This window comes from Haplochromis burtoni, unplaced genomic scaffold, assembly GCF_018398535.1.
Source record: "Haplochromis burtoni strain Fernald_Lab_line unplaced genomic scaffold, NCSU_Asbu1 Contig_122, whole genome shotgun sequence".
In the NCBI taxonomy this organism is placed as follows: Eukaryota; Metazoa; Chordata; class Actinopteri; order Cichliformes; family Cichlidae; genus Haplochromis; species Haplochromis burtoni.
Genome location: NW_024582483.1, coordinates 440,453 through 465,558, shown reverse-complemented (window position 1 = coordinate 465,558; position 25,106 = coordinate 440,453). Strand labels below are relative to the sequence as shown.

General features: G+C 41.0%; 1 protein-coding gene across 3 annotated transcripts; it reads left to right on the top strand.

Moving 5' to 3' along the window:
* Window positions 1-1,205: 1,205 nt before the first annotated feature.
* Window positions 1,206-24,459, top strand: LOC102292073 (forkhead box protein K1). 3 transcript variants are annotated; one of them, XM_005929302.3, is made up of 10 exons: window positions 1,206-1,834; window positions 13,851-14,063; window positions 18,837-19,035; window positions 19,160-19,306; window positions 19,423-19,616; window positions 19,738-19,743; window positions 19,872-20,044; window positions 20,134-20,370; window positions 22,352-22,522; window positions 22,927-24,459. In XM_005929302.3, the coding sequence occupies exons 1-10, from the start codon at window positions 1,389-1,391 to the stop codon at window positions 23,157-23,159; spliced, it is 2,019 nt and encodes a 672-aa protein (XP_005929364.1). In that variant the 5' UTR covers window positions 1,206-1,388; the 3' UTR covers window positions 23,160-24,459. The 3 variants fall into 3 exon arrangements, with proteins under 3 accessions (XP_005929364.1, XP_005929363.1, XP_005929365.1); XM_005929301.3 differs by having other exon boundaries at window positions 1,210-1,834; window positions 22,349-22,522; XM_005929303.3 differs by lacking the exon at window positions 19,738-19,743 and having other exon boundaries at window positions 1,213-1,834; window positions 22,349-22,522.
* Window positions 24,460-25,106: the final 647 nt, after the last annotated feature.

The following is a 25,106-nucleotide window of genomic DNA, read 5'->3' as shown; positions in this document are numbered from 1 at the left end:
CTTTTAAATACACTGTTTAAAAAAAATCTAAGAAACAACACTGCACTGTGTTCAAATATACTACATAAATAAATGATATGCATGATGATAGCAGTTTGTAAGGATTGTTTCATAATGTATTGTTTCAGAAGTCTCTTCTGTAACACAATTATTTAATAAAAGGGTTTATTTTTAAAATGCATAATTATGTCACTTCTTAGCAAGTCTGTTTGAATTTCTGTCTCATGTGGAACCATGCCTCTCTAAAGAGAGACGACACGTTTTTCACCTCTGCTAAATATTTGCTAATTTTCTAATGATTACTTTTCCTAAACTATTAATCCAATTTTGACATAATCAAGCTCTTAACTGTAAAACCATGACTTTGCATTTGACCTTTCTTGAAATGGAAAATCCGTAATGCTGTATAGTAGTTGGTTGCAATGTTTTTAAAGCACAATAAAATATCCTGTAAGTAATGTTTTTCATTCACTTTGACAGTATGAAGTTGAAAGTACTGTGCCTCATTTCACTATAACCTTTGGAGCGGTGCCCTAAATTGGTAAATAATTAACCTATTTGGTTGTGGAGACAGACACATGTCTGTGTATGGATGCCAAGTGATGAAACGAATATACATGTTTACATGTAGTTACATGTTTCATTGTTTGGGGCACCAAATGAGATCCGTGTTTCATTTTGGTCAGTGTTTATACAAATAGAGATAAAACAGGCATAAATAATAAACAGGCCTAAAACAAAGGTAAGATTACAAAAACGGTAATGGAAAAAAAAACCCACAGCCTAATAAACCAATAAAAATCGTGTTTTTAAAAAAAAAAAAAAAAAGTGAAATGAAAACACAGTTTTAGACTACAGGGCTAGACTAGAAACTAAAGAATGGGGAACAAAGCAAAGAAATCACACAAATTACTTTCAGTTTCAAGTGCAAAATGTTTTTTTCCTTCTTTTTTTAAACTTTGGGCATTTCGGAATCGTTAAATACAAGGAAATCGTTATTTAGTGCATTTCACAGAGGGTTGAACCAAAAAGATCAATGCGTAGCACATGTTTGAACCGTCACATGATGTCGGATTAAATATTTCTCACTGAAACCTTTAGTGAAAAGGTGAAAGTGATATTACTTTAAGGTACGCCAACATAGTGTGTGCTGTCGCTTTTCAGTTGCTGTGTGACAGTCAAGTGAGCTTATGACGACGTGTCCCTGAACGCAGCACCAGTCCGGTTCCCGGAGACTCCGCTCCTGTTCTTCCACTGAGCCGGACTCCATGTTGTTCGTCAGCCACGGAGTGAACAAGTTCCCTGGCTGAAAACTCTCACGTTGCAACTCTGTGTGTGCGAGAAGTTAAGTGTGTGCGCGTGCGAGTGTGTTGACCCTCCAAAAGAAGATGGCAGACTACCGGGATGACACCGGGGCTCGAGCCCTGCTAGCTTTACAGTCGGCTCCGTGCAGCCCGGTGCGCGTCGCGGTGACCTCGCACACCTTTCACCAGCCCTCGTTCGCCCTTCTGGGTCCTCCGGTGATGGATGCCCGCACAGACGCCGGGATTCTTCCCGTGCGGCTCGCTTCTACTCCTCCGCAGGCCCTGGCCAGGCTCGAGGGCCGGGACTTTGAGTATGTCATGCGCCAAAGAACGGTCACCATAGGCCGGAACTCTTCTCACGGCTCCGTGGACATCAACATGGGTCACTCGAGTTTCATTTCCCGACGGCACCTGCAGATCACCTACGACGAGGCGAGTGGCTTTTCCCTCCGGTGCCTGGGCAAGAACGGTGTATTCGTGGACGGGGTCTTCCAGCGAAGAGGGGCGCCACCACTGCCGCTACCCAGAGAGTGAGTGCGGTCAGCTAAGCCTAGCCGCTGCAGTCAGGCTTCCCGTGATAACACGGTGGCTGGACGTCGCAGGGCTTCTCACACTAAAGTTTATTTTATGCATTAACAGTGGAGGTCTAGCGGTTACTTCAAACAATAAAACGACTCAATTGTAAACCCACGTTAGCCTCACGAATAGATTTCTGAACACTGACGGGGAGAACATTAATACAAAACGACCTCCACGATGACAGGGCCAAACGGGACACCTATCCTGTCCGGGGTACAAAGTTTGTCACGACACCCCTACCAGAGCGGCTTGGTGTTGCATAGTAATGGCAGCCTAGGTCTGGACAGTAAAGGTGGAACACGATAAGTTGTCAGGTCTCCAGTGTAACTCACAGCGATGTTATGTTGTCATATTCAATTAATATTCAGTTTGCCCGGATGTTCTTAGTGGACCCCTTCAGCTTTGCCTTCAACCCGCTGAATGAGTGAATCAGTCTAGCTAGTTTTAGCCGTTAGCAAACCTAGCTGCATTTCCCCGGCCTGCTGACAAGCATAAGCAGTTAGTAAATTATTATTTTTTCTTTCGAAGTGCTGCAACTGGTTGGTGTTTTTGCATAAGTACGGCGTGTTATATTGTCTTTGAAATAACTTTTTAAAGTAATCTAATTTTCAAAATAAACGAATCAGCACACCTTGTAGCTTCTGAGTGATTATGCTCGCTACTAGCTCTCAGACTATTGGCCGACGTGTCACGTAAACATTAATGTAAACAAACGCATCCCAGACATGTCATCTCACGGTTCTTCGAGGAGGACGGGAGTTTTTTGGTAAATATTGAAACTTGAAACACGTTTTTCCTCTTTTTTTGTTGTATGTCTCGGTTACAGTGGAATGTAGCTTCTTTTTTTTCCACTGCGGTTGCAGAGCTGTCGCGTTTACACACGTTGCTTTCACTGGTTTGTTTAGTACAGTTGCAAGCTTACAAACGGAAATCTTCGGTTTTGTGTATGTGTCAATCATAGGGTGGAGGCAGTATGAGTGTGTTTGGGTGGGGGGTGTCTTTGTCTTCTCTGATTGGCTCGAAACACTGTTTGGGGGTGTGTCGGTTATTGAACCGGAAGTGCAGACTGGGGCGATATCCTCGCTGCAGGCGCACATGACGAAGTAAACACTGACTTGCGAGCCAAGGCCACAGACATGTTTGCTTGGTTTGCTTTGGCCCTGGAGGGCTTTCTCGAGATTACAGAGCTAGCGAAACTGCGCCGAGTTAAAATATGAAAGACAACAATTTCTCTGCATTGTCATGATTTGCAAATTAATTTCATTATGATACTGCTGAGCAAAAAGACATTTAATAAAAAAAAGAGACTGAGCTAGATTAAGTGCAGATCTAAACAAACGATAGTGGCTTATTAGAATTAATTTTCTCAAAGGAAGAAAAATTCAACTATTAGCAAAAAAGTCCTTCAAATTCTGCTCTAAAATTCAGTTTACCCTTATATAAGACAGAAGCAGCAACAAACACTTTAATGTAAGAAGCTTGAGCAAACAAATGCTGTGCAACTTTCCCTAAAAAGTTACTAAAATGATTGGTTAGATTAAAAAAGTAAATTTAATTTTGCTTTCGTTTTGTGTTTTATCAGCTACATATTGCCACTCGTGTATAGTAATTTATCAATTTATACAGGACTGTGCAAAAGTCTTGAGCACCCTTCATTTGTTTATGTTTTCCAATGAAAATGGTAAATGGGGGCTGAGAATTATTGAAACCTGCAAACATACATGGAAATAAATCATATGAGGCTGTTTTTGCCTCATATGATTTATTTCCATGTATGTTTGCAGGTTTCAATAATTGGAAACTCTGCTTTTGAGTTTGTGCAATTTTAACAACTTGAAAAGTCATGATATGACCACCTTTATTCTTCAACAGTCTGTTTTCTAAGGCAGCTTTCTTCTGATTTCTTTAAGTAGTCTTCAGGAATATTTCTCCAGGCTTCTTACATGACATTCAAAGCTTTTCCTTAGATTTTGGCTTTGTTTTATTACATTCTCTGTCGATATGCTCCCACACTGCTTCATTAATATTAAGGTTCAGCTCTGGGGAGGCCAGTCCATGACTGAGTGTTTCATTGTGCGCTTTTCTATCTGGGTATGCTTTTACTGCATTAGCATGTGTTTGAGATCATTGCCATGCTGAAAAATGAAGCCACTGTCAATCAGATGCTTTCCAGATGGTATTGCATGGTGGATAAAAATCTGATGGTTCTTTTCTGTGTTCATAGTTCCATAATTTCAAACAAGATCTCTAACACTGTTGTCAAACCATGACAGAGCCTTCACCATGCTGTAGACATTAAATGCTGTATCTCCCTCCTGACCTCCTCCATGCATACTGATTGAACCTCAAATTTCAAATTTGATTTCATCACTTCGTAAGACCTGTTGCCACTGATTTGTTTTTATAAGTCTAGTTCTTCTGTAATTTGGCAATCCTCACCCTTTTCTCCCAGTTTTGCCTTTTTTAAAGAATGCCTTCTTGATATCCACCCTTCCACTGAGACCACTTCTAATGAGGCTTCAGTGACCAGTAGATGCATCAACTGTGCATCGCTCAGATCCTGCAAATTTTTCTTCCTATTTTTACATTTTATTTAAACGACACTGCTTTCAAATACTGCTTTCTGCTGCAGATAGATCTTTGGTGATCACAGAGTTTTTGAAAAAATATTCTATATCCAGACAAACTGTGTTATCTTTGGCACTTTTCATACATTCAGCTAAAGAAATTAGAACAAATCCTGTTTTTTTTGTTTTTTTTTCAACATGCTGCTAGTGACAAAGTGCCTAAAGGTAGAATTTAAAATGGTTTCTTTGCTAGGTTCTCTGTTATGTGTTGACACAACACTGACACTATAAAGCCAGATTGATGGTAGGGCTGTCACGATTACGTCGACTATCAAAATCATCGACGACTAATTTAATAGCCGACACGTCGTTTGAAGCTTTGTAAGATCCCAAAAGACGCAGGAATAAGTAGTAGGATTTAAGAGTGTAATAACGGACTAAACAGAAGATGGCAGCACTGCATGTCAAAGGATGCCAGCTGCCGTTAAACCCCGAAGAAGAAGAAACTTGTCCCAGAATTCATAGCGCGACCCATCGGCCTGCTCAGTTTCCAACAATGGCAGGCAGCTAGTTAGTTTTAGCCTCCTAGGACCTGGCGTCCACATATGTGGACATCACATTTTGGGTTATTTAGACCAAAATACTCAATTTTGCTCTACAGGGGCCTGATATCCACTTACGAGGACATTATACTGCCTGTTCTATCAGAAATTTTAAATGAATATCCTCATATGTGGATCTCATTTTTCTTAGAGACGAAAATAAGGTAAATAAAATCTGGTGATTCTTTGTTTTTACATTAATCGGGCCCCAATATGCCCAAATATCAAAGAGAAATTAAAAATGCATGCCGTGGGAGAGTTCGGGGTGTGTTCACACCGAACGCGATGGACGCGAATAGAGCGTCAGCTTTACATGTAAAGTCAATGGAAAAGTGTGATGACACGCGATTGCGGGTCCCGCGAAAATTCGGAAGCAGATTTGCGTCGCCAAAACGCGTGAAACGTGCGTCAGTGTAGCGCGTCTGGCGCGTTTGACTCAGCGAATAAAACCACGCGCGTGAGTTTTTGTGTTGCATTTTGTGCATACGCAGCGTTTCGCGTCTACCGCTCGAGTTGGAAAAATCTGAACTCCAGCGTCAAATCGCGCCGCGACAACCAATCAGGAGCCTGGTGACGTGGCTGTGACCTAGGTCAAAGGGGCAGATCCAGCCAAAGCCCTTCATACTTCAATGGAGGGAAGGCTAATCAATGCGGTAGCAAACAACCCGGAGCTGTACGACACCAGCTGCTTTCTGTACCGAGACAGGAATATAAAGGACCGAGCTTGGAGGAAGATATGTGAAGAGATCGGGCAACCTGGTAAGTTCATTCATTTCTCTTAAGTTTTCTCTAAAGTTTTCACTGACCCGGGGAAGCCGCACAAAAGCTAGCAAGCCACCGCTATTTTCCCACTGACGTACAAATACCGTTCTGCTTTTATGCATGTTGTCATTTAGGAATATATTTTATTGTTTATTAATAAACAGCACACAGTGGTCCCGCTGTTCATCCGTCACTGCTTCGCTTTTTCGCTGATTTTTTATTGCACCGTACAGCATTGCATTCTGCAGCCTGATTGACAAATCTGCTCCGTGCCGTGTCTCCTGCGCTTGCCAAATTTATCACGTTTGGTTTTGATAACCATCACGTCCAATAGAAAAAACAGCACAAAAACACCCATAACTATGACCCTCATTCGGAAATAGACACCTGCACCGCGAGGGAAAAAGGCGCACGAAAGTGGCGGGCAGATGAAGACAAACCGCGGCATAATAATACTTTTACGTTTTGCAATCTACAAAGGTTTGCACTTTGAGAATCAATTGTGAGAACTGTGACCAATGTTCATGTGTGTGGTGGAAAAACAGTGTATAAAGTGCGTGGCCAGGGGCTAGTTATTCTGAGAACCCCTGCTGCAATAAATGAGGGACCACTGTCTACTCTACGATTATTATATTCAACCTGTTAACATTTAATACTGTATTGATAGAACCAACTGATTCTGCAGCAGAGCATCCCCTGTTGCTTCTCCTGGCTCCCCAGTCCCTGAGCTCCTGCTGCTGCACCCACAGTGTGATGTACAGCAAGCACTGATACCTTTTTACGTCGGTGGGATTGCCTTGTGATCACCTTTACTAAATATCTACAACCAATCTGATTATATCCTGTTTGGTTTTTTTCAATGTTGAAATTAAAATCTAGTAGCAGCCTTCTCATTTCTTTGTGTTTTGTGCTGTTTTACAGGCCCACAGGGGAGGACGGCTCCGAGGCAGATGAGGGACGGGTCCCAGGACGGTCCATCGGCGCTGGAGCTGGCCATCCTGGTAGTCCCTGAAGAGGCCACACCAGTCTCCAATGGAGCATTTCCTCCTCAGCCTGTTCCTGCTCTGGAGAGCAGCTGGTCCTTTTTATTCCTGTCTCTCTGTAAATCTTATATTTTATATATTTATGTTTAATGTTTTTCTGTTTGAGAATTTTAATATTATTTCAAATAAATTTTTATAATGACTAATGTCTCAGTTCTACTACACAGCAAATGTTGGCACACGACTTGACACATGTAGAATTTATTTCATATTATATACTAATGACAAAATATACTAATACAGTGGGATGCAAAGGTTTGGGCAACCTTGTTAATAGACATTATTTTCCTGTATAAATCGTTGGTTGTTACAATATAAAAAATGTCAGTTAAATATATCATATAGGAGACACACAGTGATATTTGAGAAGTGAAAAGAAGTTCACTGGATTTACAGAAAGTGTGCAATAATTATTTAAACAAAATCAAGCAGGTGCATAAATTTGGGCACCACAAAAAAGAAATGAAATAAATATTTAGTGTATATCAATGTGTGTGTCTCCTATGATATATGGGGTGCCTTTGTCTGGACGTGCTTCCCATCCAGAGCTCCACAGCACAGAGGGAAGTTCCAGCGCTCCTGGAATCCCTCTGTGATGGACCGCCAGTCTCCAGGTGAAGGCACAGCCATGAAGTCGTCCACTAGACAGTCCCAGATGGCCGTTGCTACCTGGGGGGTGATCTGGCACACCGTGAACACACCAACTCGAAAACTGAACGCGATGGTCCGAGGCAGATGAGGTGGCAAGGAACCTGGACAAAATTGTTTAAAATGAGTATTATGTGTCCTGCAGTTACAAAATACATTATTCAAATTCCCAAATTACAAAACATAAATCTTACATAAAACATTTTGTAATTATAAGGATAATTACATGATATATATATTAGATATAATCTAAAACAGTCTGCGGTGATTATATACAAATATGCAACTATCCCAGAATTAAACCAGGTCTAAATAAAAAGGAGTGAGTATCACTACAAAGGTTAACTCAGTGGTCCTAATGCTAGTTTGATATCAGCAAACACCGAGCGCATACATTGATGTGACACCACAGCCATGCTATCATTGCAAACACTGATAACAGCATAAATCGAATTAAATAAGAAAGGACTACCATATTAAATACTTTTGCTAACCTCAGGCAGATGGACAGGCGCTCTGCAGGTGGGATTGAGCGCCTGTAGTTGGTGTCTAGGCGGGCGATTCTGGGACCGACGCGGGAAAGCAGGTCCTCAAACTGGCCGAGTGAATGACGGTGATAGCGCTGGAATCGGCCGTCATCCAGGCGCAGCTCCTGGAGCAAATGGTGAAACTCACCAAACTGCTCACGCGTCTGGAGGACATGATGGACCCAGGTACGGTGAGGACGTCTTTTACGCCGCTGCTCTGCTCTCCACAGTACATAGAGAAGGGAGACTCTCTCTTCAAGCGCTAGCTCGACAGCTGCCATCTTGCAAAGATACCGTCTGGCACAACTTCCTCCCACATTTCCGGTTCACGCGCGATGGATTTTTCTTGGACACACGTTGAGGCGTGAATGTGCTTGCGTCAAATTAGGGGCGTTTGGGGCGTTTTTGTTCGCGTCCATTGCGTTCGGTGTGAACACACCGTTAGGAGGTTAATATTACTCTTATTATTCTTTCTGGGTCACAAAATAAACGTTTAACATATTTTCAGGCGGGAATGTTGCTGTGTAAACCTCAAATATCTGCTCAGTTTATCAAGACACCACATATTTTTAAAAGCGCTTCGGCGTTTTCGGAGACGGCTGTTACCCACTAGCTCGATAGCTAGCCGGGGTTCAAGGCTCACTAGAGCCCGTGAGAACACCGGACTCCCAGCAAATCGTTTTCAAACCCACCGCCATCTTTCGCTACTCAGGTTAAACACGATACATAAGTCACTTAGATAACTTAAAAATGTTATTGTTTGGCTGTTTTCAGTTTTTTATTTGTTCCTGAGTAAATCTGTTTGGCTGAGATGAAAGTTATAGTTTTTACACAGCTGAATAAATGTCAAGCAGACAGCTGATTATCAGAAGTGTGAGATGCTCCAGAATTTACTCCGGTGTCCCGTTATATTTTAGATAGCAAGGAGCAGACGGCTGCGTTTATTAAACTTCACCAAAACAATCTGCAAATTTCATTTAAATTCAATAAACTATCATCTTGTCTTTATTTTTAGTTTGCACATACCTTAAACACTTAAAGCTGTAAGCTAATGATCGTTATATAAGAGCAGATGCTGCTGGTGCAATAAGCTGTACTTTTACGTTTAATGGATGCATGATCTGATTAGTCGACTAATCGCAAAAATAATAATTGTTTGTGGCAGCCCTAATTGATGGCTTAGCGAGCTGTGTCGTGTTTTCTGTGTCATGAAAGTGGCTCTCTTTTTACCTGGTTAAATCACCGTGGTTACCGATGTTAAGCATATAACATGGTCAGGAGCAGGTTATGTTCTGAGTTTCTGTTAAAAAATGTCTGGAAGTGCCACGTTTTCACTGATTCTCTCATTTACAGCATGTTTTAAATCCAATACTCTGAAAATGTGTGTTACATGTCCAAATTGTTAAGCTGTACCTACTAAAACCAGTGACTGTAACACAAACAGTGCATTTCACAGGAATGCATGTATTTATTTGGTGAAGCAGAAAAAGTATAAATGTTGTTGTACTTGATTCTAATCTGCTGCTAAGTCTCTTTTACACCACTGGAATTGGAACATAGAACACACACCAGATATATAAAAGTAATTTCACTTTGATTTGTGACAAACTAAATTCCCACGTCTCCATTGTTACGCTGTGGCACAGTAAGCTAACGTTTAAATGGCTCCAGTTTAAAGTTTCAGAGCTCCGATATGCAGCCGTCACCTTAAAAATAATGTGCACTGAGAGCGCATTCAGTGATAAAATAATTCCTTGGTTTATTTTAATGCTATGTGTGATAAATTCAAAGATTAACAATTTTCTGCACCATTAAGTTTTTGTCTTATTTGTAGTGTTTATAGATTTTTAATCACCATTTTCTCTTCCGTTTTCCCTGGAGTAGGCAGCATTCAGAGCGATCATTTTTTGTGTGTGGAAGAAGTCACGTGACCTGTGAAATGCACCTTATTTTTTTTTATTATTATTTTTTCTTCTTCTTCTTCTTTCACATGAGCATGCAGAGTCTGAAGCGGAAAGCTTCTCTTAACAGAGAAAGTTAATAAGTTGTGGTAACAATTACTCAATCTTGGGGTTTAGGTTTTGTCGAGTCTGCTAACACAATGAAAGAAGCCCGGTTATGTTGAACTTCCTTTGTGGGTTTTTTTTTGTTTTTTGTTTTGCTTGAATGTTAAGTGGCTTATTAGACAAACCCAACAAGGTGAGATACACGGACTGTATGGAAAATGAAGGAAAAAGCTCGACAGTTTAGCTGACCAGCGGCCTTTCGCTGCATGGCTTCTCCAGCTCTCTCTCCCCACCTTCCTCTCCATCTTCGTTTCACTGAGACTTAAACACATAAGAAAATATTTAACCTGCAATTCTAAATAGGTAAAAATCAGAAGTTAAATCAAGATAAAATTTATAATGGATTGCATTTTGAACAGATCTAAGTGCTTGCTTAAGTTATACCAAATAGACATTAAGCCTTGGTTGCTAATTAACCAAATATACATATATGTGTATGTGTATGTGTATAGGAGGCAACGTAAAATTTTCAAATCAAAGCAATGGTTGCATTTACTGAAAAACTCTGTTAACTTAAAATCTCAGTGACCTTGACTTCAAGGTCAGAGGTCAACCTTTCTGAAAATCAGAGAATTTTCACATTTATAACACAGGTATGTCTACTCGGAGGCTGAAGGGTAGCACAGTATTTATAAAGAATATCAAACAACAATTAGTTGATTCTTAAAGCCTGTTTATTTAATTAATATCCAGTTTATTTCCAAATTGTATTGAATTTATTTGTGTTAACATGGTGTTTTAGGTCTGATTGAAGGACTGATGTAATGGTAAGGTGTCTGTTGCTCCGCTTTGAATATTGGTAAGAACTTGACACAAAAATAAATTTAGTGTAGCATTAGTAAATTTTTAATTCCAGAGATCATGAAAATCGATTAAATGGATCAAACATAGAACTTTTAAATAATTCCAATCTCATCAGAATGTAGGCGTCAGAATGTATTTGAATATAATGTTTCCTGTTTTATATCCATGTGTGCATCAGTTGATGGATTGACTGCAATGTCATTCATCTATTCTTTGGGACACATTTCCATATACCATTCCAATGATTTATCCCAATGTCACATCTCATAATCAGTTTGTCAGCCTCCAATTAAGTCTCTGTGACAAGAAGCACAGAGTGCAGACAGGGGCACCAATCAATCTTTCCTCTGTGGTCTGCATCACTTGAAATGTGCAATAAAATCTATAGATTTATAATTTGGTGATATCTGCCATGTATTGACTTTTATCTTGAAAAATTACTGTATTGTTGCTGCAAGCTGGGACTGATTGGTCACAATTATTTTGGTCAGCATTGAGATCAAGATTATTTAACATAATTACTCGCAGACTTTAGAAAAAACATGATGTATTAAACAGTTTTGTTGAAAAAAAACACAAACTTGCCTTATTGATTATGCAGATTTATTTGAACACAACATTTGTTTGCCACAGCTTGGCTATAAAGTGCACAGCAGGGCTGGCGAGGAAAATTTGATATTGCAATATTTTTTGGCTGTATCACGATACATGATATATATCATGGTAAGTTTAACTAACCTTCAAACCATTTTCAACCATATAGTACCTAAAATTGTACTTGTGTACTTATTCAAAGCGACCATTCAGTGTTGACTTGAATACAAAAAATTAAAAATTAATGGAAATGTTTTATTTTAGCCATTTTTTTAAACCATCAGTTGCACACAGACTGTTTTCACAAATGACAAAACTATGACCGTAAGTCTCTTTCTGTGGTCAACATTAGACCTTTAACAAACAAAAGATCTTAGCAACAAAAAAGGAGCTCAAGCACTAATTCATGAGACAACAAAAACATAACTAAAACTAAATAGGTGCTTTTTTCTTTTCTTTTTTTGCTTTTAACATAAAATTGTACAAGACTTCCTCAAATTATAGAAACAAAAGTCTAGAAGGTGACTATGGAAAAACGGATGACCAAGAACAGTCACAGGTATCACAGCTGGTTTATTTAACTTTTTCTTTGGTCTGTGGGGAGATGTTCACATGCAGAGTTTAAAACGGTCTTAATTTTGCAGTGGAATAAATTCGTGGTACTGCTACGACAATAGATGGCATGTTTTGCAAATTACAGAATTTTGTTCCTTCCTGTGAAATGCAAACGGCAGCGAAGTGTCTTTTCGCTCGCTCATCTGAAACTTGCACTGTCACCATATTTTTTTTCTCCATCTGGTGAAATATAAACACCTATGCTCAGCTCAGTGTGCCGGGTAGGAAATTGTGCGCATTGGCAGCGTGTGGGATTAAAAAAACTTGAGTGAATTGCATGCAGACAGCACAGTTATTTGCATGGCAACTTATACCTGATGGTTATGATAAAGCCACTTTAACCATCGTATGTGGAAAACCTCGCGATACATCGAGTATATTTGATATATCGCCCACCCCTAGTGCACAGTCCTGTTTCAGACAGTAGCCATGTTCCCCATTTTCCTCCATATCTTACATTTGTTTAGCTCCTGAATAAGTCCTAAATTAGCTAGCTGGAGTAATGCATCCACACAGTAGACTACTACTGCTGCTGCTTAAGAAGCTAACTCTTGGTCCAGTTTAACTACTCAAGCTTGTTCCAGGTTTTCTGTTTACTTTAGTGAAATCGAGTCGAACTGTCCTGTGAGTTTATTCTCTCTGCCTGTCTGACATTGAGCTGAAGGACAGAAGAAAGATGTTTTTCTTTTTTTTCCTTTTGTTTGCTGAATGCGTCTTTTCTGCCTCAGCTGTCAAAAGCTGTAGCTTCTGCAGGGCTGCTGCAGGGCCTCGTGCTATCTGTGCCCGGGCACCTGGTGCTGGAGGATGGAGCACTATAGGCCAAAACAGCTGTAAGCAGTGTTTTCAAGAATCCAGTGACAGCTGCCGGTTTTCAGGAAGAACGCTTCATCTTTTTCTCTCTCTCTTCATGTAATTTTTTTCTCTCTATCAGACTGGTGTGTCTGGAACATCTTTCAACACTCTGATCCTTTGTGGATATTTCCTTTCTTTTGTAGAATTAACGGGGCTTCAGTATCTTTGCCGTGAGATCAGAAAGGGTGCAGTAAAGACACGACCCTGCTGCCAGAGTCAGTTGGGAGGAAATTGAAACAACCAGTCACCAATCATTAAGTTTCCATTGTAAAACATTTAGCAAATCCCTCACACATGTAATTAGCTTTGTTTAGGCTTGAACTAACGTGGACCTGTGACTGATCCTCGCTTTTTATTGAGGAGGTTGTTCAGACCTGTTTAAAAGCAGAATAGAAAAGGAGGTGCAGGCCTGGGGAGCTTTGTCGAGGTTTTTATCCACAAGAGGTGGTGTGATATTGTTTGAAATGTAAACAAACCCCTGTAGTTACGTGGGAAGTGCAGTCTCATTATGATTTATTATTAAGGGAGATCTGCACGGGTGTTTGTGTTTTGCTGTAAAACGTGTAATGATGTCGAGTTTGAATGTTTATTCTTGCCCTTGGAGATGTTGGTTGACAAAACAATGTCACCACCTGTCATTTAGCTGTTTTTTTTCTTCTTCTCAAATTCAGTCATATCTCACCATCTCCCCCTGCAATAAAAGTTACATAGTTGCACAGGAAATGTTTAAATTGTCATTGACGAGAAGGTTTAAACACAACTCTGAAGTGCTGATCTGTTAATGCTTTAATGCTTTACTGTTTGGTTGAACCAACATGACATCATCTCCCTTTTTTGCTTTGTTTTCTCTCCGTCCTGTGGCCCTCCCCTTCCCTGCTGCTCTTTAGGTGCATGTTTCGTTTTCCCAGCACGGCGATCAAGATCCAGTTCATGTCACTCCTGGAGGTTGAGGAGCACCGGGAGAGGGAGCAGCAGTCTCCCGCTCGCTCGCTTCTGCCCCAAATTTCTCCTCTTAAAATCAGCATTCCCACGGCGCAGCAGCACGAAGAGCACATGAGGTCGTTTGGCTCTCCGCTGCCCTCACCCACAGGCACCATCAGGTAAGCCACCAGACACACAATCACGTGGACGCTGATCAATTCAAGCAGCGTTCATAAATGCAAAGTAGGCCGTCCGGATTTGCAGTTAAAGCAGGAGGATGTTTTTCTTTGGAAGGAATTCTTGCCAAACTAGTTCAATGCGCCTTTTCATTCAATCCCCAATAATTAAGAAAACATTTATTTTCCAAGAAGTATTGATTAGTATTAGAGGTACTTTTAGCTGCTCCCTTATTTCCCAAACGGTCACTATAGCACACGCTTTGATTTGGCTCGTGTTTTATGGTGGATTCTCTAAAATTAGCTGAACACCTCTGAGATGCAGAGTTTGTGTCTCCTCCTGGTGTCGGTGTGTAACGTGAATGTGTTAACAACCATGTTTCTTATAGTTAAATCAAACTAAAAGCGAGATGTGGGGATAAAATAGTTAACTAAAACAAAAAGAAAAAATCGACTTGGAAGCGGAAACAATTTTATGAACTTGGAAATCTAACGAAACTTCAGTGAAAGAGAAATATACAGGATGTATCCTCAGTTTCACTTTTTTGTTTGGTCAAATTTGATCAAAACATACCTTTAGAGTTTGGATGTCTCAATAAGACCGATTTACTTGCATTAACCGGATAATAAAACTTGTATTATCTGGTTAATTATTAAAGCTTGTACTGTAGTGGAAGAGGTCGCGTAAGTACGCAGACAGTACTTGTATAAAAAGAAACAGGAGACAGTAACCAAAAAGAATAAAAAAGAAATGAGTAAATTAAATACAAACCCTTTTTAAAAAATCTTTTTTCGGTGTCTTATTTATGTAAATGGGTATCAGTGAGAGAGGAGGATCTGTTGGAGGAGTTTTAAAACAAAGCTGGGTGTACAATGAAAGTTCTCAGATGAGCTGTTAGTTTCTTTTTTTGTGAAACAAAAGTGTAGTGTCTTGTGCGCTGCTGACATGCACTCTAGCTGAAGATGTGCTTGTATCTGCACTCAGAGAGAGAAAGCTTGAGTTTCATAGGCTGTGAAGGCACATGTTTAAAAGAAATCTGTGCTCTGTAAATATACACGTCATGTGTGAGTGTTCGACGGAGCTGTGCGTGCCCTCTGGTGGTCTCTCTCTGCCTTTGCATCATGCATCCCCACCAATGTCAGCGCGCGTGCTTGCCTTATATGGGATGGCTGCCGCTACGAGGCCTGCGATTGGCTATCGAGGGCAGATTGTTTTGCTTGTGGGCCATTTTCCCGTCCATTAGTGGTTTCCTTTTCTGAGCCCCCTGCCCCTCCAACTCAACCCTCAGCTCCTGTTCTCTCGCACGTGGAAACACTACAGACACACTACAGACACTAAAGACGCTCGCTCAAACATTTCTGCGCCGCTCTCACCGTGGCCTTTTTCGGGCACATAGTCGGGCCAGCCTTCCTGGTACATACACACCGCTGTGTATGGCGGAAGAGTATTGTGTCAAAGCACGTGGTCCCTCTTACAGGGTGCTAAGAGTGACTTTTCCTGCTTGGCAACTTAAATGCACAGCGTAAAATCGCACTCTCTTTTCTCTGCCAGCATGCACTCTTGTAATGCCGGGCCTCGTGCACGTGGCCCGCGGGGGGATGGTTGTTTTAAGAGTGTCCGGGGGAAAGCAAAGATGACCCTTGCTCCCCCGTGGAGGCACAAATAACAAAGTCCTAGCAGACTGACGGATACAGATTTCAGTATTTTTTTGTACTTCCGAAAAGTACAAAAATATGTTTGTGTTAGTCTGTATTCATTTTTCAGCTTTGAGTTTATGAAAACAGAGCCTGCAGCCTAGTTCCTCCAGCCACAAACTAAAAACACACTCTCTCCCCCCCCCTGTCTGTATCCGTGGCTCTTTGTTGCTAGAGGCAAATCAAAGCTTACTGACTCTCCCAGAAACCATTGTTTACTTTACTAACAGAAGCAGGTGTGTACTGTATGAGAAGTTGCTGGGATTTCCTTGTGCTCTCTGTCTCTCTTTCACAACAGCAGCAGATAAAGCCGAGTTAATAATTAATGTATTTATGGTCATTGTTGTGTGTTTCTGTTGTTTTTTTTCCTTTTTCAGATCTAGTTCTTGTGTGGAAGGCAAAGCCTTTTATGACTCAACCAGTATAAGATCTGAAGGCTGATACTGATACCAATATTTGGTGATTTAAGAAATCTGATATATTGGCCAATATTTTTTCTTTCTTTCTGACACATGACATTTAATCTTATTTTCTTAACATTTGTCATGTGTAATTATTTCTGAGTCTTTACTAACACATATATTTACATGACTTGAAAAATAAACTTGTTTCATTGTCACAACAAAGAGTAGATTATTTGTTTGCGCCCGCATGAGCTGGTTGTTTGCAGCTTTTCCAAACACGTTGCTCTCTGGTTTAAAAACTGGACCACATCAGCGCTGTAACATGCTCGAAGGGTATTTCTTCCATCTCCTCTTTACTTTTTCATTTCTGTTTATTAGCCATTATAAATGTCAGTATGGATATATAGGAAAATAACCATTACTGGACTTTAATTTAATTAATAATATATTAATAATTAATTTTGTAAACACTACATTTTTAAATCATTTGAGGCGAGGGTTGACAATGAAACAGTTGCTTTAAGTTTTACTGGGAACCACATGAAGTGGCCAAGGACATCATTTCATTACAGTTAGTTCACTTCTCTCTTTTGTGTGTTTTGCTTTACTCTGAGGTGTGGATTCTTATTCTTTTGTGTTTTTCCAGTCCTATTCAAATTTCATAGAAATGGTAAATAACGAACAAAATTTAAAAATGCTTATCTTACAAATGTTAAATGCAAAATGTAAAATGAAGATTAGAAATGCTTCAACAGGCCTTCATGCTGTACACTTTAGTTACTCCTCACTATTACATCGTGCAGTCTTCATTTTGCACTCTGACATACTTATGGTTTTAAGGATTTACTAATAAAATCTTGAAATGACTGAACTGTCAGATTTTTGCTGTCTACACACACACACCTGCTGGAAATGACCGGTGTATGAGCTTGACACCAGTGTTGGTCAAGTTACTTGAAAATAGTAATTAGTTACTAATTACTGATTACTTCTCCAAGAAAGTAATCCCATTACTTTACTGATTACTTATTTTCAAAAGTAATTAGTTACTTTATTACGTAGTTACTTGTAATAAAACGACATTGTTTGTTTGTTTTTTTTAACAGTTTTTCCTTTATACATATAAACAAAAGGAGAAGAGAAGGATTACAGATGATTTTTACTTTTGGGGTCATTAACACTTGAGGCTGTAAAATGTTTAAAAAGAAAAAAGTGGGGGAGGTGAAATAAGGAAAAAAATATATAAATAAAATATTTCCCCGAATATAATAGTCCCTGCAAAATAATCCCATTCATTCCCACCCAGGTCACTGCCCTAGACCTGTACTCTGTATTTCCACACCTGACATGAGGGAGTTGCACACAGACAAAAGTGAATGCATCTGAAAAATTCTTATAGATTTTGAAATGCATCAGAAAAGGACCCCACATGCTTTGAAATTTGAAAAATTAAAAAAAAATTGAAAGAATTTTGGAGTGAATGTCTTATTTTTTCCAGTTTTAGACATGACATAAGGTCGTATAACCACTGTTTGTGAGTGGGAGGGGCCAACAGGGAACAGAATGATAGCGCCTGTCTTTTAGAGGCCAGTAGAAGCACCTCATTCCCACTGATGCCAAACAGAGCAAGAAAGGGGCCAGCATCACACTGATAATCCTGGACATGGAAAACCTCTGTCCAGAACTGAACAAGACTGGGACAAGACCAGTACATGTAGATCATTTGTCACTTTTTTACTTTTAAAAACATGATACACAACCCGAACAGGTAATAAAACTGTAGACCTTTGAGCCCAGTTCAGTTTTTTCTGAATAAACCATCATATAAAATTGAATCAAATGAAAAAGTCACTTTTAAAAATTCGTTTAATCAGTTTTAATCTTTTAACTTTATGCACATTATATCAAGCAAAAATGTAATTATATGCAAGAAATTTGTTTAAAATTTTTAAACCTATTTTCTGCATATTCCATCATATAAAATAAAATAAAATAATATGTTGTGTTTTCACTCATTCTTTTAAATAGATGCAAGTAAAACACAGCAAACATTTAACTAAATCAGAGATTCAACAGCACTAAGTCCTGTTGCTCTTTAATCAGGAGTGGGGCAGGTGGAGGTTTGCCCGGTGCCACAGTGGCCATGTCAGTGGGAAGATGCGGGGTTTCTCTGTGAATTTCACATTCCCGTGGCAGCGTCCTTGGTGCTTGCTTAGATTTGAAGTTTAATTTTTCACGGTAGAAAGAAGTTTTCTTCCCACGCAGAGTTACGCTGCACGATTGTACTCTCTCCCGCACTCCATATTATCCACTGTTGATCTATACACATCTGTTGCTACCACGGACGTCGCACGTCATAGTCATGAGACACTCTCACAAACAAAATCACGGTTTAGTAATGCAGCATGCTTACGGGAAAGTAACAGCAATCTAATTACCTTTTTGCAATAGTAATCCCTTTGTAATCTCGTGTTCTTGGAGAAGTTAATGTAATTATCAGGTAAAATCTGGCTTGTCTTGTCTGTGTGCTGAGTTACAGTTGTTAATGTGACTGTAAGCCTGTGAAACAAGTATTGTACTGACTGCAAGATTAAGCCTCTCATCTTATGTGGGTCATTTTTCATGTAGCCATAAACCATAGTGGTAACCCTTTCCTCTATTTCTCTCTCTTTCCCAGTGTTCCCAACTCCTGTCCAGCTAGTCCGCGCGGGGCGGGGTCATCGGGGTATCGCTACGGACGCAACATCACCTCCGACCTCCAGTTAGCAGCCGAATATGCTGCCAAGGCTGTTTCTGAGCAGAGGCGAAGTATTGCTGAGCAGAGAAGTGGGGGGAGTGAGCAGCGAGCGGAGTCAGCTGGTGGTGACAGTCCCCGGGTAAACATCCAGGCCTGATTGCTTCTAAGAAATCGACTGTTAATGTTTAACCTTAGAAAAAAAGCTGAGTGTGTCATTATGAATGCATGTTTATTTAGACTCGTGTCTATCTTTTTTGGGCCAGGATGAGTCCAAGCCACCTTATTCCTATGCACAGCTGATTGTCCAGGCCATCTCCTCGGCCCAAGACAAGCAGCTGACTCTCAGTGGCATCTACGCATACATCACCAAACACTACCCCTACTACCGCACTGCAGACAAGGGCTGGCAGGTACAGTAGTCTTGTCTAGAAATACAACTTTTACCCGAGTAAGCTGGGAAGAAACTTTCTCTTCTTTCAAACTGATGCTTCTGTGTCCAGTGACAAAACGTTTTTCCTTTTTCAAGAACTCAATCAGACACAATCTGTCTCTGAACCGCTACTTCCTGAAAGTGGCCCGCTCTCAGGACGAGCCGGGGAAAGGAAGCTTTTGGCGTCTGGATTCTGCCTCCGAGGCCAAGCTGGTGGAGCAGGCCTTCAGGAAGAGACGGCAAAGAGGGGTGGCCTGCTTTAGGACCCCGTTTGGACCCCTGTCATCAAGGTGGGCTTTGCAGTGGGTCATCCGTGGCCTTCAAGTTGCACACACAGACACGCACAATGATTCAGTTAACCCTCTCTCCCTTCTCTCTGCTTCTGCTCCTTGCGATCATTTGATTGGACAGAACAAAGTAAGTGTGGTTCTGAGGTTTGCCTGAATGAGTAGAGGGTGCTGACAGTGAGGAGCTCTGCATGTCTTACTAAAAGTCTGTTGGTTAGTTATTTGATTTCTCTGCTTTTTCTGTATTTTGTTATTTAGGAGTGCTCCAGCATCCCCGACCCACCAGGGGCTTCTTTCTCCTCCTTCAAGCGGGCTGCAGACTCCCGAGTGTCTGAGCAGGGAGGGCTCGCCTATCCCCCACGACCACCACGAACAGCTGGCTAACAAACTGGCATCTGTACCTGAGTACAGGTATTCTCAGAGCGCCCCAGGTAAGCGTGCAAACAAAATCTCTTTCAAAGATCTGCAGATGACAAGCTTGCTAAAACACATCAAGTAAATTGTGTCTGCCTCTGCGTAGGCTCCCCAGTCAGTGCTCAGCCTGTCATCATGGCCACTCCCCATCACCCTACAGCGCTGTCCTCGGGCTCGGGGAAAGCCCTTGCTTTGCTTCCAGGTGGCGGTGGCCAAGTCCAGCCCATCCATGTGTTCCAAAGCTCCTCTCAGCCCTCTGTCACCATGGTGCGGGTGGTTACCAGCGTTCCTCCAAATGGGTACAGCGCTGTTGGAGCAGTAGAGGGCAACAGTGATCTCAGAGGTACGGCTGTTTGGGGGGGGGAATCTATTTTTGAAATGCTTTTTCTGCGTGATGCAATCCTTTGTAATGTGATACACAGGAAAGTGTATTCAAGTCTTTAAAGCTGTTGTGGCCTTGTTCACATCCTTAACGCCCCCTTGTTTTTACCGTCCAGTGCTGGGAATACTGGGCTATTCCTCAGTCACACCTTTACTGTTCAGCTTCACTGCACAAATCAGCAACGCAAGATATTTCTTGTAGCGCGTATTAGAGATGGACCGATCCGATATTACGTATCGGTATCGGTCCGATACTGACCTAAATTACTGGATCGGATATCGGAGAAAAATAAAAAATGTAATCCGATCCATTAAATATCACGAAAGCACCTCACAAACTTGCAACACGCCGTAACTCACCTCAGAACGTTAGCACGTCGGAGCAGTATGCATCACGTGATAGAGCGGCTGTGGCATGCGGGACCTGTCGGTGGTCTGGATAGCATGTGGAGCTTCGCTAGCAACCCGGCATTTCATCTCCGACAAAGTTATCCCCGAGAGAAGTAAAGCAAGTGTGTAAGTCCATCTCTGAATGTTTGTAAAGCATTCCTGCGTTAAGCTTAACGAGCGACTGCCTCTCGCTCTCCGGCTGCTACTTCAATCATGAAACTGCTTAACGATCAGCTGATCGGCTTTTCTGTCGCGAGTCCGTCTCTCTTGTTTGCTTTTGGCCCACTTTGCACCAGAAAGAGGAAACCAGCGGCTGAACAACAGCAGCACGTTTAAGCTTGATAAGCTGTTGTTAGAATTTATTTAATATTACTTTCTACACCAGGATCTTTTCTACGTAGCTGACGCTGGTAACTGTGCAGGGGCGGATCTAGCAAAGTTTAGCCAGGGGGGCCGATAGGGCATAACAGGGAAAAGGGGGCACAAAGACATACTTTTTCTTTCTTATTCTCATTTAAAATGTCTAGCTTTTAATTAAATAATTATCTGACACCCAAAGTTTTAATTTGATGTAAAATGAATAGAAGTCAATTACTGTATATAGTAACTATTAAGTCTAATATATACCCTAGTAAGCTATAGTACTTTTTCCTTTGGGAAGGTACCATCTGTGCAGTCTGCAATTTTGTTGAAGAAAGATGTTGAATCTATTTAATATTTCTTGAAAAATAATTGATTTCTGTGCATTTTTTTTCACACTGCATCAAATTAAGGTTGATTACGTCGATTAAGCATCATGAGGTGGAGCGTGAGGGGTGGTTCCCTATTTTTTATTTATTTATTTTTGTTGTTGCTGGGAGTTGGAACCCTATTAGTTAGGTTGCTTAATATTTACTGCTAAGTACTCTTTAAAATACCAGAATAGGGAGGATGGTGTAGGTTTAAGTTTATTAGATTGATCAGTATTGCTGAACTATGAAATATTTTTTTTGCATACAGGTATAACAGAATAGCTTTAGTGTAGTTGTTGTTTTAAACTTGAGTATGAACTTATACAAAATGCAGCAAGATATTAAAAAACAGTTTTGTTGATTAAAAAACACTATATCGGATTCATATCGGTATCGGCAGATATCCAAATTTATGATATCGGTATCGGTATCGGACATAAAAAAGTGGTATCGTGCCATCTCTAGCGCGTATAGCTGACAGTAGCCAAATCTCTGAGTTTCGCGACCTTAATTTCCATTTGCTGTAGAATCAGACACGTTTATCACTCTCCCTGAAGAGATGAGGTTTGTTTGGTGTAAATCCATGTGAAATTGTGTTTTGTTGCTCATTATGTCATGTTTTTAAGATCTGCATTTTCAGGACAGCATCCAACTGGTGCATACTGTGAACTGATATTTAGGAAATTATGCTAAATTCTAACAAATGTTTGATTACTGCATTAGTGTTTCGGTGTAAACGAGATAAAACAACCCAATGCAGCCAAATCTGGCTGGATTGTTGTCGGGTTCCCATGTTTGAATCGTACGCTTTGTCCTCAGAAGCCCAGCTGACCAGAGAGCGAGTGATCCAGACTGTGGAGAGTGCGGTGCAGGCCGGGGAAGCACGTAATCTGACCCCAGGTTTACATCAACTTCCCGTTCGCCCCATTACCCAGAATGGCAAACACACCACTGCTGCTGTTGTCACAGCAACCAGCCTTGCTAATGCATCTGGTAAGACTTTTTTTTCCTTTCTTTTTTGGATGGTATTTTTTGTCCTTTAAACACAATAAGGTTTCATTATATTCAAGAAAAAGGCCGACCTCTTTACAGCACACAGCTGGGGGTTTGAGGCTCAGTGCGGGTCATCTACTAATCAGCAGTCAGTGGTTTGATCCCCGGCTTTTCCAGCATACATGTTGAAGTGTCTTAAAGCAAGATATTGAACCGCTCACCACCTTATCTAATATGCATGCACATGTTAGATAAGGCACTTGGGCTAGAAAGTTCTGTGTGACATGACCAGTAAAACGTGTTTTGAGTGCTCAGCTAGAGTAGAAACCAGTTCATTTACCATTTCACAAATGGACAAAACGATCCTGTGCTTATTTTCTTGTTTCGTGTTTTGTCCTGTTCAGGTCTGAGTAGTCCTCTGCAGATTTTGGCTGCTCAGGCCTCTAGCTCCCCTCCGGTGTTGGTGAGCAGACAGCCCAGTGCAGAAACTTTAGCTGGACAACCAGGCGAGCCCCAGGCCAAGCGGCCAAAGATGGAGGACGATGGCGGCCCCGAATCTGCTCAGCATCAAGCCACACCCGGTCAGCAGCCTGTCATTGTTGCCATGGCATCGCAAACCCATGACGCTAGGCAGTAAAACTCAGGGCCTTGCACCAGATACCCAGTGGACAGCCTCTCTATCGCCCCCTTAACGCGTCGCCTTTTATACTTATTTGATACGACTGTAGCCGACATGGCCGACAGGCGGTCTCTCAGAAGGGAATTAATTCATAAGAACACACACTTCGGTCAAAAGTAGAGGAAACCTTTGGAATTTGTGCTGAAATTTAAAAAAAAGAAGTTTTAGAATTACAATTTTTAAAAATGCAATCCATCATTCACTGACAATACACAGATTTAAGGTTATTAATTATAATAAAATCATTTCAGCACTACTCTTACTACGTGAATGTTGGATATTATCGCAGATACATTACTTATCACTCTCAGGCCAAAGAACTCACCTCTCCTGCGCTTCTCATTAGAGTCGCTGCCTGACGTAAAACCAGGGAACGTGAGATCCGAACGGCCCCGCAACCACAGAAAGGGCCGTCAGCATTAAGAGTCGACGAATCGCGTCGTTTCGTACAGTCGTGGGCAGAAGGCTAGAGAGGACTCAGCTGCATACACCCACACTAGGTTGTTAAGGCCCAGGAGACTTAAGAATATGATTGTACTCTTCATGAGGCTCTTCTCCAAGGATAAAGCGAGACAGAAGGCATCAAACGAGCGGTCTCAGACGAGAAAAGGCAGACGTTCATTTTAAAGAGCAGAATGTGAGACGTCTCTCTTCTTGCCTTTGCTTTAAAAGAAAAAAACAAACAAACAAAAAGCAAAAAAAGAGAAAGGTATGTTGTTTTTGGAGAACAGATACGAGGAAATTCAGGTTATGACAAACCAGCAGTTTGCAGTTTTTGCTTCACTTCAGTCCAGTGCGGTTTATCGGCGCGAGGCTTCTCTGATTGAGGAAGATCGCAGCATCTGGACGGGAGAGAAGGAGCGAACCGGGCAACTATATGGAGTTGATTGAAGTGGAGCTAACCTAATGTAGACAAACTGATTGTTTTTAATGTTTTTGTTTCAGTAGCGGTAAAAAAAAGCAAACGGAGCAGCCTGGGCGTACTTTTTTTTTGGATCGTCTTAGCACAGAGAAGCATTATTGTAATAATCCTTTAAAAGCCTTAAATATTTCTACATTTTTGTTCTTTTATTTTAACCTTTAGACGGCTTTACTGTTTTAGAGTAACTTAGTGCTTTAACAGCTGACGATCGGCGACACTACAGCGGTGACAGTTGCGCTGCATTGGTAGATTCGTTTCAGGTTTTTTGGGGGTTTTTTGTCAGGGGAAGGGCGGGACCAACACATGACCACAAATTTCAACAGTTCTTTTTTTTTTCCACTCTGTTTGGTACTTCTGACACCTACTGTTCTCGGCTCACACACTGTTGCTTTTTCTTGTTTCCTTAAATTCATTTTACAGTTTTGTTCTTCTTCTTTTGCCCAGTCTACCTCTCCTCACCAAGCACTCTCTCATCTTCGCAGCCTCCAAAGAGGAGTCAAGCTGTCGGCGATTCCTGCCACAATTAGATTTTTCTATAACACTTCCCTCTCCTCCACTCTTTGCTCAATCCTCACATTCTCACTCTCTTTAGATTTTGTTTCTCCACTCAAATTCCCTCACACAGGCCTCGTTTATAGCTGGGAATCAGGCATTCAGTGATTGTTGTTGCACATTATTAGAAAAAAATTAATACATTTTTAAAAAAAGTTGCGTAATGATTGTATGCTGCTCTATCTGCTAAATGACAAAGTTCTTCAAAGGTATTTTTTCTTATTTTGGAAAGAGAGAAAAAATATTTTGCTATATGTATAAAAAAACAGCAGTCATCAATACGTAAACATTCTGGAAATAGAAAAGTATATGTATTTTTAAATGTTCCTGTTTTTGTGATTTGTTCAAATGTGTAGCACAAATTAAAGTTCCTCATTGACTTAAATGTTGTGTTGTCATCGCTCTTCTGTGCGACAGTGTCTGCCGTCGGG